Source organism: Bos javanicus, chromosome 13, assembly GCF_032452875.1.
Source record: "Bos javanicus breed banteng chromosome 13, ARS-OSU_banteng_1.0, whole genome shotgun sequence".
In the NCBI taxonomy this organism is placed as follows: Eukaryota; Metazoa; Chordata; class Mammalia; order Artiodactyla; family Bovidae; genus Bos; species Bos javanicus.
Genome location: NC_083880.1, coordinates 36,808,187 through 36,828,134, shown reverse-complemented (window position 1 = coordinate 36,828,134; position 19,948 = coordinate 36,808,187). Strand labels below are relative to the sequence as shown.

The 19,948-nt window shown below is 41.7% G+C and overlaps 1 protein-coding gene across 6 annotated transcripts in view; it reads right to left on the bottom strand.

The window, feature by feature from the left end:
- Positions 1–233: 233 nt before the first annotated feature.
- ODAD2 (outer dynein arm docking complex subunit 2) overlaps positions 234–19,948 on the bottom strand; it is a 173,443-nt gene continuing 153,728 nt past the window's right edge. For all 6 annotated transcript variants that reach the window (XM_061436262.1, XM_061436260.1, XM_061436261.1 and 3 more), the window contains one exon: positions 234–12,171. In XM_061436262.1, the coding sequence (XP_061292246.1) occupies positions 12,058–12,171 (114 nt within the window). In that variant the 3' untranslated portion in view covers positions 234–12,057. The remainder of the gene's footprint in view (positions 12,172–19,948) is intronic.

Genomic DNA, 19,948 nt, shown 5'->3' with positions numbered 1-19,948 from the left:
GCACCCACTGAATCACACACTGGGAGAACTTGGCTCATTCAGAATTAAAAATATACTGAACTGACTGAGGTAACATGAGGGGATTCTTTGTCTATGAGTCAGTGACTGTGTGTTGGGATGCTTAATAAACAGAGTGCCTGCTAGAGACTCTGTGGAGTGCATCTCATGTCCACTGATTCTGCTGGTAAGGATACCCCGAACCAACTTTTTAAAATTATTATAGATTTGACTAGTTAGGCTTGAAAAAAATAATTTTATTCAATCCAGCTATTCCACTCTTGGGTGTACACACAAGATAATTGGAAACAAGGACTTGACCAGACGTTTGTACACTCATGCATATGGCAATGTTATTCACAACAGCCTCATGATGGGAGCAGCACAAGTGACCACCCGTGGACAGATGGGCAAGCAAAACATCACAGGGCATACAGTGAAATATTATTGACCCATAAAATAGAAGGGCATTCTGACACTCGCTACAGCAGGGAAAAACCTTGAAGACACTGTGCTGAATGAAATAAACCAGACACAAAAGGACAAATATTGTAAATGGTGCTGCAAGGATCACTGGGGTAACACATGTCTTTTTGAATTATGGTTTTCTCAGGGTATATGGCCAGTAGTGGGATCACTGGGTCATATGGTAGTTTTATTTCTAGTTTTTAAAGGAATTTCCATACTGTTCTCCACAGTGGCTGTATCAATTTACATTCCCACCAACAGTGCAAGAGAATTCCCTTATAAAAGAGAACAGACCTGTTGACACAGCAGAGAAGGAGAAGTTGGGATGAATTGAGAGAGTAGAGCTGAAACATATGCATTGCCATATGAAAAACAGACAGATAATGGGAAGTTGCTATATAACACAGGGAACCCAGCCCAATGCTCTGTGACAACCTAGAGGGGTGGGATGAGCTGGGGGGTGGAAGGGAGGTTCAAGAGAGATGGGACATATGTATACTTATGTCTGATTCATGTTGTTATACAGCAGAAACTAACAACATTGTAAAGCAATCATCCTCCAATTAAAAATAAATTAAAATTTTTTTAAATTAAAAAAAGAACCAAAATAGACAAATATTGTGAGTCCACTTCCATGAGGTAACTAGGAAGATCAAATTTATAGAGACACAGTGGTGACCAGGGACTGGAGGAATGGGAGATTGGGAATCAATGTTTTTAAAGGGAGCAGAGTTTAAGTCTGGGAAGATGAAAACATTCAGGAGATGGAGAGTGTTGATGGTTACACACAACATGAAAATACTTAATGCCCTTGAACTGTACAATTTTAAAAAATGGTTGAAATGGCACATTTTGTTATGTATATTTTACCACAATAAAAAATGAAAAATAATTGTACACAAATATAATGTTGACTGTGGTCTTCTAGATGAATTACATTTGAAAATTCATATCAATTTGAATTTAAAAAGTCATCATGTCAACAGAAATAGCATGACTGAGGGGTCTGTCAGGAGAAAAAGACTAAGATGGCTTAACCCAGATAAACAGTAAAAACCCACATAAATTGAAACAGTCTTGATAAAAGAAACCAACCCCTTAAACTAGCTAAATGGATAGACTAAAACTTATCGATTGACATGGTACCCTGTGGCCACATAAATGTGGCTGGCCCTAACTGAACTGTGCTATAAGTGTAAAATACACACCAACTTCAAAGATTTAGTGAAAAACAATGTAATATATTTCATTAGTAATTTTTATGTTCGTTAAATATTTTAAAAGTTAAAGTCAGTTGCTTAGTCGTGTCTGACTCTTTGCTACCCCATGGACTGTAGTCTGCCAGGCTCCTCCTTCCATTGAATTCTCCAGGTGAAAATACGCGGGTGGGTTGCCATTTCCTTCTCCTGGGCATCTTGCTGACCCACGAATCGAACCCAGGTCTCCAGAATTGCAGGTAGACACTACCATATGAGTTACCAGGGAAATGTTTACAATATTTGGGAGACATTTGGTTAAACTAAGAATACTAAAATTAATTTCATCTGTTTTATTTTTTACTTTTTTTTTACTTTAGCTACTAGAAAATCCTATTTTTTATATGCATGCAATGTGCGTACTTAATTTAAATATAACTGATGTATAACATTATATTAGTTTCAGGTATACAGCATAGTGATACGGTATTTCTATCAATTGTGAAATGGTCACTACAATAAGTCTACTTAACACCTGTCACCATACAGAGTGACAAAAGTTTTTTTCTTGTGATGAGAACTTCTCAGATTTACTCTCTTGGCAATTTTCAAGTATGCAGTTCAGTATGATAACTATAGGCACCATGTTGTACATTATATCCCCATGACTTATTTATAACTGGAAGTTTTGTACACTTTGAAGTTTCACCCATTTTGCTCACCCTCCAACTGCCCACCACCACCACCTCTGGTAACTACCGAACTATCTTTTGTATATCCTATCCTATCTATGAATTCAGTTTTATGGGGATTTTTTGGGGGGGAGGGTTTAGATTCCGCATTTATGGATCATATGGTATTTGTCTTTATGCCAGATTTCACTTAGTGTAATGCCCTGAAGTCCCATCCATATTGTAGCAAGTGGCAATATTTCATTCTTTATTGTGGCCAAATAATATTCCATTGTATCAATCAGTCAGTTCAGTCGTTCAGTTGTGTCCGACTCTTTGCGACCCCATGAATCACAGCACGCCAGGCCTCCCTGTCCATCACCAACTCCCGGAGTTCACTCAGACTCACGTTCATCGAGTCGGTGAATCCATCCAGCCATCTCATCCTCTGTCGTCCCCTTCTCCTCCTACCCCCAATCCCTCCCAGCATCAGGGTCTTTTCAAATGAGTCAACTCTTCGCATGAGGTGGCCAAAGTACTGGAGTTTCAGCTTTAGCATCTGTCCTTCCAATGAACACCCAGGACTGATCTCCTTTAGGACGGACTGGTTGGATCTCCTTGCAATCCAAGGAAGGGACTCTCAAGAGTCTTCTCCAACACCACAGTTCAAAAGCATTAATTCTTTGACGCTCAGCTTTCTTCACAGTCCAACTCTCACATCCATACATGACCACTGGAAAAACCATAGCCTTGACTAGACGGACCTTTGTTGGCAAAGTAATGTCTCTGCTTTTCAATATGCTATCTAAGTTGGTCATAACTTTCCTTCCAAGGAGTAAGCGTCTTTTAATTTCATGGCATTTTATATATTTACATTTTCTTTATCTGTCAACTGATGGACACTTCGATTGTTTACATATCTTGGCTACGGTAAATAATGCTGCAGTGAACAACAAGGTGCATGTATCTTTGCAATTTAGCACTTTCATTTTCTTCAGATAAATACCCAGAACTTGAATTGCTGGACCGTAGCTTAGATGGTAAAGAATCTAACTACAGTGCAATCTATCCCTGGGTTGGGAAGATCCCCTGGAGGAGGGCATGGCAATCCACTCCAGTATTCTTGCCTGGAGAATCCTCATGGACAGAGGAAACTGGTGGGCTACCGTCAATGGGATCGCAGAGTTGCACACAACTGAGCGACTAAGCACATGGTAATTCTGTTTTTAATCTTTTGAGGAAGCGCCACACTGTTTTCCATGATGGTTGCACTAATTTACATTCCCAACAACAGTGCACAAGTGTTCCCTTTTCTCGACCTCCTTGCCAACATGTACTCTCGGCCTTTTGATGATAGCCATTCTGATGGGTCTGAGATGTTATCTCCTTGTGGTTTTGATTTGCATTTCCCTGATGATTAGTGATGTTGAGCAGAAAATTTTAAATTACACAGTGTCTTGTCTTGTGTTTCTGTTGGATGGCACTGCTCTAGAGGTATATGGGGTGGTTCATGGTATGACAGCACAGAAGTAGATTTCATCTCATGACTATGGGCTTCTTCTTTAAGGCATAAGAGACCAAGTTTTAAGACTGTCAGTTCTGGTAACTTTCTATTCCTATGCTTTAGTCTTGGCCTCTATAGCAGCCCCCCTGTTCATTCTTTTCATTCCTCTCTATATTCTATTTGTTGCACCCCCACCAGATTAACTTTTAGGAAATCCTTTGTATACATTTTATTTTTCATGATCAAAAAAATTACCACCTGGGAAGTTTGCAGGTTTCCAGGTTTGCAGAAATCCAGGTTTCCCAGAAATTCTGTATGGGTAGGTTGGGGGCAGGACTGACACTTTGCATATTAACAGATATCCCAGATTGGCCTTATGCAGAAGGCCTGGGGAACACTGGCCTGTAGGATTAAGCCAATTCCTCAAAATATTTCTCAAGGCTCTTTTTATCTTCATAAACTGGTTAGTCTAATCTGTCTTAGAGAGAATGGGAAGCAAATACCTAGATATCCTTTGCAAGGGAATCAGCCTCTGTCCTTAGCAGCTTTGATTGAGGGCAGGTAGTTGAGCCCTACTGAGTGACTTCACTTTCACTTTTCACTTTCATGCATTGGAGAAGGAAATGGCAACCCACTCCAGTGTTCTTGCCTGGAGAATCCCAGGGACGGGGGAGCCTGGTGGGCTGCCATCTATGGGGTTGCACAGAGTTGGACACAACTTAGCAGCAGCAGCAGCAGCAGTTGAGCCCTAAAGTTATCTCCAGTTCTGTGATTCTTTGACCTTAAACCTAATCATGATTATTTACATCCTCGGAGTAATTTTTCCAAGCGTTAGCCTGAATTTGAGGAAGTCAGCCTCTTCGATGCTGCATTCTGTAGTGCTGACATCATAGTATAAATCAATATGAACCAAGACAGTTTTGACATGTGCCCTTTTCCACAAATTATTTTCCTTGCTTTTCTACTGATTAGCTCCAGGCATCATTAGGGATGTTCATGTCAGGACTTTACACTCTCATTCTAATAGATAAAGATGATGACATTGTAGACTGACAAGCTGAAGGCCATATTTGGCTCAGGGAAACATTTTGATTTTTCTGCATAGTTGCTGTTATTCACTGCATGCGTGTGTATGTGTGTGCGTGTGTGTGTGTGTGTGCTCAGTTGCTCAGTCATGTCCGATTCTTTGTGACCCCATGGACTGTAGCTTGTCAGGCCCTTCTGTCCAGGGATTTCCCAGGCAAGAATACTGGAGTGAGTTGCCATCCCTCCTCCGGGGGATCTTCTTGACCCAGCGATTGAACCCACATCTCTTATGTCTCCTGCCTTAATCCCACACGACTAGTGTTCTTATAGAAGGAAAATATACCAGAGATTAATCTCTTTGTGAGCACACAGCAAGCTGGGAAAGAGGTCTCATCAGAAACCAACCTGTCAGCCCCTTGTTCGTGGTCTCCCAGCATCTCGAGCTGTGAGAAAAAGAAATGTCTGTTGTCTGTCAACAAACTGGGTGGCTTAAACAACAGACATTTATTTTTCTCACAGCTGGCAAGCTACGCCAATACATAAAATTTGGGAGAGTGCCTATAAAAGTCTGAATTTCTCTTGAAAAACTATAAGATCTGGTAACAGTTAGCTAGAGATGAGTAGTCATTTGTCTTCACTCCCCATCTCTCCACAGTCTCCACAAGCCCCTCTTGTCTCCCAGACATGGAGGCTAACGGTCAATTGGCAATAGTATCAGTATTATGACCTTTAATCTAGCTCTTATTCATTTACATTACTTACCTTCAGATCAGTCCAGTCGCTCAGTTGTGTCTGACTCTTTGCGCCCCCAGAACTGCAGCACGCCAAGCTTCCCTATCCATCACCAACTCCCGGAGCCTGCTCAAACTCATGTCCACCCTACCATTGTGAATTTAGGTTTGCAACTGATATTGTAACTAATCTACTGACAAAGATCAGTTTTCTTCCAATAATGAAGAAGGACTTGCATTGAACTATCCACACTATCTTATCTGAACTCCCTTTTGATAGACGGTCTTTCTTTATGGGGACACTACCCAGCTGTAGATTCTGTATATATATGAACCACACTGAAATACACTATTATACCTGTCTATCATGAAAATAAATTAGGACATAAATCTAAACTGTAATGACAAATCTCAACTCTGAACACCATGAACCAATTACATAATTTGCAAAGGATGTCTTTTATCAACTAATAAATCAGGGTGGCATGAACTGGCAAAAGAAAAGCTCCCTTTTGTCTTGACAGATGTAAATAAAGAGTAAATTACTTTTACCTGAAAATTTGAAAATAATGGATTTGGAATATTAGGATTCTATCTGTTACATGATTTCAAGTCATGTAACATCAGTCATGACAGTTACATCAGAAGCATATTGAAATATTAACTTTATATCTTGCATTTATAGAAATTAAAGCATGAGACATTTTAAGAAGCAGAAAATACAATAACCATTTGTCAGAGAAAATGGGAGCAGAATCTGGAGACACAGAAAGTAGAATGGAGGAAAAGCAGGGAAAGTAATTGCTTGAATGAGGAGAAATTAATGTAACAGAGGAAAGAAAAAATCACAAAGAAGAAAAACATGATGCTTTAAAGGAGAATAGAAGTTTATGAAACTGTACTATATTTATTTATTGATTGGGGGTGTATTTCCATTAGACTAATTCAAGCAAAATATATAAAGAGACAGTAAATCACAATAATGTTTGTCTTAGGGATCTACAGCAATAAGCAAATGAATGGATCAAAATCATTCTTCTCTTTTCAAAACAACAATGCTGTATAAAGCAATCTGTCAGTGACTTTTGAGCTATTTTATTTGTTTTCAGTGCCCTTGGAATAGAATTCAGCTGTTAAGACAAAAATAAAAGTTCAGAATTTACTATGGGCCATTTCAGCATGCATCAAGTATTGCTGTTGCTGTTCAGTCGCTAAGTCATGTCTGACACTTTGTGACCCCGTGGACTGCAGCATGCCAGCCTTCCCTGTCCTTCGCTATCTCCCAGAGTTTCCTCAAACTCATGTCCATTTAATCAGTGATGCCATCCAACCATGTCATCCTCTGGTGCCCTCTTCTCCTCCTGCCCTCAATCTTTCCCAGCAAGTTCACTGTATATACTTCAAGTATGCTTCAAGTATACTGTACTATTCTTAGCTGTAGTTGAAAGCTATTACATATGTCTGTTTTGTAGATTAAAATATATTATAGGATTTTAGGTGCTGAAACAAACTATTCTTATTTTATATATAAAAACTTATTTATTTTAGGTATGTTCATGGCATCTGGTCCCATCACTTCAAGGCAAATAGAAGGGGAAAAAGTGGAAGCAGTGACAGATTTTATTTTCCTGGGTTCCAAAGTCACTGTGGACGGTGACTGCAGCCTTGAAATTAAAGCAAACTTGTTCCTTGGAGGAAAGGCTATGACAAACATAAACAGCAAATTAATAAGCAGAGACATCACTACTTTGCAGACAAAAGTCCATCTAGTCAAAGCTATGGTTTATCCAGTAGTCCTGATGGATCTGAAAGTTGGACCATAAGGCCAAGTGCTGAAGAATTGATGCTTTTGAATTGTGGTGCTGGAGAAGACTCTCAAGAGTCCCTTGGACAACAAGGAGATCAAACCAGTCAATCCTAAAGGAAATCAACCCTGAATATTCACTGGAAGGACTGATGCTGAAGCTGAAGCTCCAATACTTTGGCCACCTGATGCTAAGAGCTGATTCATCAGAACAGACCCTGATCCTGGGGAAGATTGAAGGCAAAGGGAGAAGGAGGCGGCAGAGGATGAGATGTTTATCCTCTGATGCATCACAGACTTAATGGACATGAATTTGAGCAAACTCGAGGAGACTGGAGGATAGGGGAGCCTGGCGTGCTGCACTCCATGGGGCTGCAAAGAGTCAGACATGACTTAGCACCTGAACAAAAGCAATGAGGAAGAATGTCTACCTTAGAAGTTTCCAAAGAATGAAAAAAAGAAAATTCACTGGGAGTGTTATCATAAAAAAGTAATTCATGTTTATTGTAAATTAGAAAACAGAGATGAACAAGAGAGACAACAGAAATCATTCTTATTCCACCATTCAGAAATAATCACTTCTTTGACTTATCACAGTTTGGTGTGTATAAGTCATTTTCTTTCATTGTGACTGCTGCTGCTGCTAAGTCGCTTCAGTCGTGTCCGACTCTGTGCGACCCCACAGACGGCAGCCCACCAGGCTCCCCCGTCCCTGGGATTCTCCAGGCAAAAACACTGGAGTGGGTTGCCATTTCCTTCTCCAATGCATGAAAGTGAAAAGTGAAAGTAAAGTCGCTCAGTCGTGTCTGACTCTTAGCGACCCCATGGACTACAGCCTACCAGGCTCCTCTGTCCACGGGATTTTCCAGGCAAGAGTACTGGAGTCGGGTGCCATTGCCTTCTCCTCATTGTGACTAGCTATGTGTATATAATTTTTAAAATGCACTCACACTGTATACACTGCTTCAGAATCTGCTTTCCAATTTAACAGCATCTTATGAAAACCTTTGTCATGAACTATTATCCTACAATATGTTTTTATGCTAAGGTTGAACCTGAATGGAATTAACCAATTTTTCCCAAATATTTTCATCACTATAATAATGATGTTGTGAATACCCTTGTACATAAACCCTTGCATATAATCCAAAAGGCACAAAAATGTTTAGAGCTTCTGGTATGCATTGCCAAATTGTCCTTGTGGAATAACTGTGCCCATTTTGACAGACCCTAGTATGATGTGAGATTAGGTATTTCACCGTTTCTCTATTTTAAATGAGATAGAGGGTAGGAAGTACCTAACACAGTGCCAGCATTTGGTAGCATCATATTCCATGTTGTTCTCTTCCTACTCCTCTCATTTAGAAGAGATTTCTCACTTTCTGAACTTATGTATGTGAGGATCATAGTTATCTTCAGGCGCTTAATGCATTTGAGGCAGCAAGTTTCTTAAATAAGTGGGTGTCCCTACTGTTTTCACTGAATCATAAGAATGGACATAAACTACTCCATCCTAGTCTTTTATGGAATGAGATTACACACCGTCAATTATTAGAACTATGAAATAGTTTTGCTAAGTGGAAATAAAATTTCAAAGTATTTTGAATCATTGACCTTCAAGTCCATGCAAAGTCCATGCTTTAGAGAGGCATAATGGTAATTCCAAAATCTATCAAAATGATAGGATTTGCAACGTCATCTTACAAGACATCTAACCTTCCACTCACTTTCAGAGCCTAGAAGAGTTTTAAAAAATTATTTTAGTGCAAGTCATTCTGAAAGAGGCAAAATAATAGTGACTACAAGCAGCAGAATGATTGTGGCCAGGATTTCTAAAAGGAAACCTTGCAAACTAAAGACAGTGGAAAAGCAAAGAACATCTATTTAAAATTCCTTCCACCTTCAGGTTCTCCAGGCAGAAATAGCCAGCTATCACAGAGAGCATATTGGATTCCCAGGATGTCCTGGGGAAGAATAAAACCTAAAAAAGAACTTGCCGCTGAAAACTCAGAATGAATGTCACCAGCTTTAAAGCAGAAAATAACACACAAAAATCTTATCCAGAAACCTAGGCAAAAAAAAAAAAAAAAAAACAACCCAAGGTGTTCTTCCATGGAGAGTGCCAAGAAATGGTCCTTTGGCTTGGAGCAGCAAAGAAATGGTGTGATCCTGGGCTTGTTTGTTCTGTTATCTCTGGATACTTTCACTCACTGCCTCTGACATTTTTCTAATAAGGTCAGAGTTTTCTGTTATACCGTTATACACACACATACACACACAGCCAAAACTGACCTTTAAATTCAGTTTCTCTTTTGTTTAAAGGTACTACATCCCTGGTACATGCATGCTCAGTCCTGAGTCTTTACGACCCCATGGACTGTAGCCCGTCAGGCTCCTCTGTCCATAGAATTTTCCAGGCAAGTATATTGGAGTGGGTTGCCGTTTCCTCCTCCAGGGGGATCTTCCTGACCCAGGGATCAAACCCACATCTCCTGTGTCTCCTGCTTAGGCAGGCTGATTCTTTACCACTGAGCCACCTGTGGGAAGACCACTACATCCAGGGTGCTTACCAATTAAAAGGACACAACTCTTAGAAATACCCAAAATGATTTTCATGTTAGCTTACTGTATCTGTTCCCACAAGTTCAGTTTCCTTTGAAGTGGTACTGTTGCTCTCATTTTATGTCTTTAATAATCATAGAAATGAAAGTCCCACACTTGCACATGGTAAAGGAACTTATCCTTCTCAACTACATCCAGTTCTCTTTGTGCTGCTGCAGATGTTTGATTGTTTGTTTTCTATTGCTTCCTTCCCCTCTCATCCATGCATGCTAAGTCACTTCAGTCAAGCCTGACTCTTTGCCACCCTATGGACTGTAGCCCTCCAGGCTCCTCTGTTCGTGGGATTCTTCAGGCAAGCTCTTAGGACCCTCTAATTCCAAGAATATGAACAATCTTAAAATGATGGAGAAAGCTTCCTTTAATAATAATGTAACAATAATATATTTATTCATTTTCTATAACTGTCATAATCCATGATTTCTAGATGTGTTTTTAATATTAGTGAAACACACCTAACCAGTGTCTTTAATAATACCTACTGTTGAGAATTTTAGGATTTACACTATTATTTAAAGAGCTTCCCTAGTGGCTTTGATGATAAAAAATCTGCCTGCTATGCAGGAGATCTAGGTTCGATTCCCGGGTCAGGAAGGTCCCCCGGAGGAGGGCATGGCAACCCACTCCAGTATTCCTGCCTGGAGAATCCCCATGGACAGAGGAGCCTGGCCGGCTATAGTCCATGGGGTCACAAAGAGTCCGACGTGCATTTGAGGATTTCCACTATTATTTAAATTCAATTCTTTGTTAGCATTGATACCATTTCCTTGTTTCTATTATCCTCTTTTATAACCTCCTTTGAAAAGCAATAAAGATGAATTGGTGTTTTACAAAATCTTAAAATTCTCAGAATCATCAGGATAATTTTAATCCTGTATGGGGTTTTCATTTCATACAAATTATTTACATTTAATTCAATTAAGTTTACGGTCTTCTCCAAATTATGACAAACATACACAGTACTTCATATTTTTCAATAAAACCTTGCCTGCTCTTTAAAGAGTGAGACTGTCGGTTTACTGAGTGGATATACAAGAAGCTGTTTTCCTAGCTAGTTCTAGATGGGGGGACGGTCAGTTCCCAAACATTGTAGCACACCAAGGTTACATCTGTGATTCTTTTAAGTGGCTTCTCATGTTTCTATAACTTGATAAAATGCTATTAATCCTTTGTAGCCACTTTTTAAAAAGTACTTTATATGCTGAAAACAAGTTCAGAAACTCCAAGCAAGTTTACGTGAAAGTAATATTATCCTTGTGTTGTGAGGTGTGCGTACATCGGCATAAATTAATTCTTTCAATAAAATGTTGGTGTATCCTGTGAGGGAAATAAAACATTTCACTGTTTATGCCTGGGAAATGCAAAAGTGAAAATCTCACTCAGTGCTTATGTTTTTGTGATTTGTGTTATCTGGGACAGTGACAGTTATACGTTGTCTTTTCAGATGTTTGACAGCTTTAGGAGAAACTTGGAATGACCTCAGGATGTTCTCTCTCAACCCAGCTGCTGAACTCTGAATTCTGTTCCATAACCATTTGTCAAGTCAGCACATCTCAGAGCTCTCCTGAGGGTTGCAAGAGATCAAACAAAACTATAGTGATGGGACAGTTAGACTGGTTTAACAGAAAGGGATTTCTAAAGACACTCATGGATGACTATAAATACACACAACGGGAAGACCACATCTTTTATTAAAATCACCACAAATACAAAAGCATCGCTGAAATATATATATATATATATATCTGTATACATATATACAGCTGTATACATGTATATATATTCTCAAATTCCTGAAAAAATTATCACCAATATATTGGGTTTATGTGTCACCACATGGCATATCCCTAAATTAGAACAAAAATACCCATACAATTTTGGGGTGAACCACATTCTCTACATTTCTAACTTCCTGGTTTTCAGTCAGACATTTGTTTCTAAAGGATCTGCTATGAAGTGTTTCCCAATTTAGGCTTCACGGCTCTGGGAGTGACACATACAGGGTCATGTAAAATTTGGTAGCTGTCATGCCCATTCAGGTTCAGCTGTATCTCGCCTTCTCAATAGCAAGAGCCAACCTGCGAATGTTGGATATACAACCTGCAGCAGCTTCCTGGAGTTCCTCATCAGGTGACCCAACCATGTCCAGGAGAAGCTGCCACACATGGAGGGAGAGGGGGAGGAGGGAAACAAGAATACAAACATTAATCTAAACCTGTAAAGTCAGGCTATATAAATACATTATATATGAAATAGTTTTTAAGTCACCAAAAAAAATCCTAGAAATTTCATGATGGCAAAGGTAAATATAAATGGTATTTAATCAGATGCAGGACTCTCTCATGAAATTCTCATGTTTTTATCGTTTAGAGCTGAGCAAGACTGAAGTTCCAATGCTTTGGCCACCTGATGCAAAGAACTGACTCATTGGAAAGGACCCCAATGCTGGAAAAGACTGAAGGCAGGAAGAGAAGGGGACATAGGATGAGATGGGCATCTCATCACTGACTCGACGGGCATGAGTTTGAACAAGCAAGCTCCAGGAGTTGGTGATGGACAGGGAAACCCGGCATGCTGCAGTCCATGGGGTCGCAGAGCCAGACACGACTAAGCGAGTACACGGAACTGAACCTGTTTCTCCCTTCTTTCTTTAGTCATCTGACTTTTTCTGCTTTGGAATTTCTCTTGCATCCACTGTAGCTTTTCTACCTCCTGGGACAAGCCAGCAGCATGTCATGCCTAGCCTGTTACTGTATCCTCTTAGATTGAATCTCTCTTCATTCCAGTCTGCCCCACCATGTCATGACCTAGGTAAGTCAGTCCCTTAATAGAGACTTTCATTGACTCCAGGGCAACTAACTAGAATCCAGTCTCCTAACGTGTCCTTGAAGGATTTCTGTGCTCTGGCCTCAGCTTACCTTTTTGGCTGTTCATCTTTCTCCATGTCATCCTGTACTCCAAGGTCACACTTTCCCATTTCTTTTGCCTTGATCAGTGCCACTGCTCTATCTAAAATGCCCTCCTGTCTCCTCTAACTTTCTGTTACCCACCTTTCATGACCCAGTTAACTTTTCTACAAAGCCTCCACCGATCTCTGCTAAACAAAGTGCCAATGCTCCCTCATCGGAGCTCTCATAGTCATTTACTCAAATGTCTGTTGCTACATTTACATTCTTCCCTTTTCCACAGATATTCGTATTCATGCTTCTTGTGCTCCTTTAGATTGTAAACTCTGGAAGAATCTTATATATATATATCTATATATAGATATATATATATATACACACACACATACACACACACACTATATATACAGAATAAATACAGAATCTACTATATACTGCTTGATACAGAGTAAATGCCAAATAAATATCAAATAATTTAATTAGAACTTTTAAGATCTATCAATTATAAGTCTATCTAATAGTTCTGATAAAAGACTTAAAATGTAATTTGAATTAACCATTTTGGACTCTTTACCAGCTTGTGGCTCAGCTGGTAAAGAATCCGCCTGCAATGTGGGAGACCTGAGTTCAACCCCTGGGTTGGGAAGATCCCCTGAAGAAGGGAAAGGGTACCCACTCCAGTATTCTGGCCTGAAGAATTCCACGGACGCACAGTCCATGGGGTTGCAAAGAGTCAGACACGAATGAATCACTTTCACTTTCACAAATATGGATAATGTCATAGAATGGGGATATCTTGATAAGCAAAGAAATATTGTAAATAAAAATATTGTGAAACATCTTAAATATGACAGGCTTAGGAGCCTGGCTTTTATTCTGCAGGGAATGAAAGGAAGTTATTGAAGCACTTTAATCAGGAGAGTGATGTGGTCATATTTGTATTTTAGAAAAATAAATTTTATGGACTGTGGAGGGGGAAGATCGATGGGTACTATAGTACATCAGCCCAGAGTGATATGGACTGAGTAAAGCAAAATCAGTAATAGCATAGATGGAAGGAATTCAAGGGATATTTACAAACTAAGTTATTCAACACATGGCCCAAGGACAGTTGGTTATCCAAATGGAAGAAAATAAAAATGGTACTTTCATATCACACATAAACATCCATCCTAGGTAGACTGATGATTTAAATAAGAAAGCAAAATATGAAATGTTTAGGAGGCTGTATACGAGACGACCTTGATCAGGCTAGGGTACTGAAGGCTGTCTGGCCTCTCTGTTTCTTGACCCCCCTCCTGTCAATGGTCTTCACCACATTTGAGCTCCCACTGCCAGAGTCACACCCTGGTTCTTATTTTCAGCACTCTGAACAGACTAGCCTCCAAATTCTCTTACAACAACTTCTTCCCCTCTGATTTGGCCACTGAACTTCTTTGTTCTCATCATGACCTCCAGTCCATTGGCCTATATGCTTTTCCTTAAACCATGTCCTGTCTTCACCTCCTCCCATGACCAGTTTAGATTCCACAGTCCACCTTCTCATTCTCTTACCAGTTTTTTAAACCTCCTCAGCCCTGGGATTTCTTTGGAAGGAATGATGCTAAAGCTGAAACTCCAGTACTTTGGCCACCTCATGCGAAGAGTTGACTCATTGGAAAAGACTCTGATGCTGGGAGGGATTGGGGGCAGGAGGAGAAGGGGACGACAGAGGATGAGATGGCTGGATGGCATCACTGACTCGATGGACGTGAGTCTGAGTGAACTCGGGGAGTTGGTGATGGACAGGGAGGCCTGGCGTGCTGCAATTCATGGGATCGCAAACAGTCGGACACAACTGAGAGACTGATCTGATCTGATCTATGACATCCATCCAACAAAATCATAATCAACTCTGTCTTCCCCACGCCCTCAGTTCATCCAGCCCTACTGGGCATGATATGTGCACAACAAAGCAAATGAATTCATCATAAATCCAACTTCAGCTGGGTTCTCTCACTCCGCAGCAATCTAAGTATGTCTCTCTCTAATTAGGTTACTTCCTTGTTCTTGATGCCTATTTAAAAATCCTCCTTCTTTTCTAATTGCCAACTCTTCCTCAGCAGACAACTTGTCCGGGTTCCTTTACAAGCTTGCCAGAAGTCATTAGACAGGAGTTGTTCCAACCAAGTCTGCAAACATCCCTACATCATGGGGCTTCCCAGGTGGTAAAGAATCCACCTGCCAATGCAGGAGATGCAGGAGACACAAGAGACATGGGTTTGATCCCTGGGTCGGGATGATCCCCTAGAGTAGGAAATAGCAACCCACTCCAGTATTCTTGCTTGGAAAATTCCACTGATGGAGGAGCCTGGAAGGCCCCAGTCCGTGGGGTTGCAAAGCTTGGGACATGATGGAACACACATGCATGATACTACATTAAAAGCTTGGTTTCCACAAGCAAATGGGATGTAGAAAGAGTCTAGTATCCAAATGTCCAGCATATGTTGTGTAAGAAGTTGGAGGGAAAGAGATTTGCAATGACCATCTACAGAGAATTCACCTAATACCTCCCTCCCAGGGCCTCTGCTCTAGTCTCTGTCTCTCCTTCAATAGTTTTTTGTTGTCATCGTTTTTAAACCTGGGAAGAGATGAAATGAAGTTCATTACTCAGGTGGTGAACCCAACTACCTGAGTAAGGAACTAGGCAGCTGCCTTATGCTGTTCAGTTCCTCTATGGAAAAGGGTGCATCAAATAGAGGTCAAAGTCATAGATGCTGAGATTATAGGTGCATGGATTTGTATCCTCATTCATCCACTTATTGGAAAAGTTATGGAACCTTTTGGTTCTGTCTTCTCAAGTGTTTAATGGGAAGATGGGTCATCTGAGGGTCATTGGGAAGATAAAATGAGACAGGACACACCTTTAATAGAAATGCTTTTCCACCTGTGTTCACGGGCTCTCTCTCTATATATATCTTTTGATCTTTGTATCTGCCCCTCTCCTTCATCCTGTTTTGTGTGATTGTTTCCTGAGTCTTCTGTGGATCCAAGTGTGCCACGTATGAAAGGAAAACTCAAACATGTAAAGAAGCACAGGCAGGGGGAGTTTATACCGGCAAGGGCAGAGGATTCCCTGTGGGAGAGGAGAGAACCGCAGGTGGGGAAGCAGAGGAAGGAGGCCAAGGGAGGAAAGAGCTCCCTCCCACCCTGTTTTGAAGAGAGCTTGGGAGTACAGGGGTTATTTTGGGAGCAACTTCAGAGAGAGAGGATGCTGAGTGGAGCAAAGGTAGGAGATTTTTAAAGAGCTTCACAGTACACACTTGTGCTCTTCAGCTTCAAAGACAGTGAAACTAGGGTAACAATTACTTTCACTTGCTCCTTGCCTGCCAGGTTTCTGTGTCTAGGACTTCACGTCCCAGTCACGAATGGACCGTGAGGAGCTTGGCTCTATACAGGTTACACATTCGAATCCCATAAACCCAGGGCCCAGGACAAGGTTAAGTGCTCCGTAAATGCTATCCATTATCAGAGTGATGACTTCACCAGGTCTAAAGTCTGGTTCTGGCATTTACTCTTTGGAGCCCAGCCCTGGTTGGTCTGAAGGTTAGTGTGAGAGGGACAAAGGAGCAGGAGTTTTGGCCCTGGGGTCAGTCTGCCCACTTCAGCACTTTGCTTCTGGGGTACCAGTGGTCCAGGCTTCACGTGGCATCACCACTGCCCCCGCTGCCTTGCAGACTCCCTTAGAAAGCAGCCCCTCTGGCTGATGCCTGTCAGAAATAAACCACTGTTTTGCCCCTCCTCCCCCCAGACCTGGTGGTGGTTCTGTGGTTCCCTCTCCAGATTTCCGAGAGTCAGAGGCATTTATTCCCAAGCCCTTGATGCCAGTTACATAATTTCATATTACATAAACCAATGAAGGGTACATGTGAAACGTCTGGCATGCTGTGGGCACCTGGGTCTTTGATGGAGCCCACGGTGTGCTTGCTGGCTGTCCCTGGAGTCTTCTGGACAGGGTTTCTAGAGGCGCATGCACCGGACCATCACACACATTATGTCCAAATCCAGTGTTTCCTCAATGGCGGTGCCTTTTATGACTCGACTCCATACACGACATTGTTACCTAACTTATAGTCCCGAGTTCATCAAAATGACTCCTATTCTTTGTGGAGTTAACTTTCTTAAGTTTCTTGCACTAACCATGAGGTTTCCTTCCACATCCAATAATGGTGGTTACTGAATGTTTAGCCTAAAAGCTTGATCAGTGGAGTCCAGGAGTCCAGACTTTAAATGACTAAAAGGTAGACAAGGGTTGAAAGTTTTAAAAATAGATGAAAGGAGAAAAGTATGGCTTAGAAAGGTACTTGTGGTGGGCAGTGAGAGCGGCTTCCTTAAACAGAACTTCAGTGGCTCATGTGACTCATTGGCCTCAGGCCACAGCTTACCTAACATTTGTACAACGTGAAATGATTTTATTAGCTACCAAGCTTACTCTGTGCCAGGCACTGGAATTCTTTCTTTATTGGTTAATTTTATCCTGCTCTGGCCATTTTCCTTAGCCAGGAACATTCTCAATCAAGGGTACAGAAATGGAAGTGTAAAATTTTCTGCGTGCTAGAGGCCTGGAGAAGGGCATGACAACCCACTCCAGCATTCTTGCCTGGAGAATCCCACGGACAGAGGAGCCTGGTGGGCTGCAGTCCATGGGGTCGCAGAGTTGGACATGACTGAGCGACTAAACACAGAGGTATGAAGGGCTTGACACCTGAGAGGCATTTCTAGGCCTTCTTTTGGTGATGCTGCTCTGTGAATTTACTTTGCCTAAACTTTATTTTGCTCTCAATACATGCTACTCATTGCATTGTTAATATACCCAGAGGCTGTGCAGCTAATGCTGCTTCACAAATTGTTTAAGGATGTATCACCTTTCCCAAACCACCCTCTGAACAACATGTGCTGGGTATGTGTCTTGGTTTCCAATCAGGTTCAGGAATAGAGGCTTTTATTTTTCTTAGGAGCTTCACAAGCAAACTAGGCCACCCAGAGGAATGCTTTCAAATGGCTCTAAACAGCCACATAATGGAAACTCAGGGCAAAATCTTGCATTTGAAGGGCAGCTAACAGAAAGTAAGGAACAGCATGACTAACACACATGGCAAGGGGAAGGTGGTATGCGATTCTTTGCAATCATTAGTTAACAGGAGTGTTTTCCTTAGGAAGAGGGCTTCTCTGGTAGCTCAGGTGGTAAAGAAGCCACCTGCAGTGCAGGAGACTCCAGTTCAATTCCTGGGTCGGGAAGATTCCCTGGAGAAGGGCTAGACTACCCACTCCAGGAAAAAATCTTGCATTTGAAGAGCAGCTAACAGAAAGTAAGGAGCACCATGTTTTCAAATCACTAACACACACGGCAAGAAGGTGGTATGAAATTCTCTGCAATCATTACTTAACAGGAGTGCTTTCCTTAGAAAGTGAAAGTTTCTCAGTCGTATCTGACTCTTTGTGACACCACGGACTATACAGGCCATGGAATTCTCCAGGCCAGAATACTGGAGCGGGTACCCTTTCCCTTCTCCAGGGGATCTTCCCAACCCAGGGATCGAACCCAGGTCTCCCGCATTGCAGGCAGATTCTTTATCAGCTGAGCCACAAGGGAAGCCCAAGAATACTGGACTGGGTAGCCTATCCCCTTCTCCGGTGGATCTTCCCAGCCCAGGAATCGAACCAGGGTCTCCTGCATTGCAGGTGGATTCTTTATCAACTAAGTTATCAGGGAAGTTTCTTTAGGAAGGAGAGATGAAAATTGGGTACAAGTGATTATGGAAGTGGTATGCATTTTTTTCTGGTATATATTTTTTGATTTGTAGACTTTTTCCAACTATAAAAGCATTTAAAATATTATGAGAAGGAAAAACACCTCAGGTTTACTTTTTTGAAGTGTTTGTTCCTTTCAGAAACTTTCCTCGTTTTCACCTCCCCCTCCCCCAAACACACCCAGGTCTTACATTTATTGGCAGTTTCATATATGTGCTGAAGGAAAACCAGCTCCCTTGCTTCAGAACTTAATTGCACAGAGCGCTTTAAAACATCATTCAAACACATAACTTTTTACAGTGTTGGCGTGAACAAGAACAAGGGGAGGGGCAACAAGAGTGGTCTGCGGACTGGGCTCACGCGAGCGCTTCCTCCAGTGGCAGAGGCTTTGATCACAGGCACAAACCCTTGGAACACAGCTGTGACCCGAACTTCACATCCCCCTTGGAAGGCGAGACAGAGGTAGCAAGGGAACCTGTATCTGCGTCCAATTTCTGCTTTTACATCTAACAGTTCATGACTTTTATATAATATTTCAGTTGTATGAAAAGTATGTACCAATTTGAGTGATAACAGATTTTCTTGTGGTTTGACTTGACATTGTTTGGGCAAACCCAGACTGGAAATAGGAGTGCTCATTAGAGCCAGAGGAGCCCTGAAATACCTGCATGCACACCGAGCTCAGCAGGTTTTCCAGGCAGTCCTGGCATTTCTAGAGCTGATCTGAACCCATCTTCTGTTGTCTGCTTACCAGGCAATGAGGTGAGGTTTGCACAACCTGGGAATGAGCAGGGCCTTTGGATCATGTCCTGCAGGCCCCGGGGCCCCCAGGATGTCCAGGCGGCTGGGCTCTGCTGCAGAGGCTCCCAGTGGACCCCTACCCCCACGCTGAGCCTTGGTAATTCATTTCATATGGCAGCTCCCCAGAGCCATGGGCCTCAAAACACATTTTACATTTGATGGTGGAGGCAAACCTTTGATTCTCTTTGGTCAGTTTAGTTAAGCAAAGAGTTTGCCCTTTTGTGGTGTCTCTTTGCCTCCAGGAAACAGGAGTGCATGCCCTGTGATCTGAGATCCACGTCCACACAGTTCGGGAGGGGTCTGTTGGTTCCATCTAGTGCCCTTTCTGCACAGACAAACATTCCTTCACACTGGAGTAGGCTTGTCCTCTGGTTTTTCAAGTTGTCTTTTCATGAGCCTTCCACTACAGAGTTTCTGTGCCCAGAAACACACCAC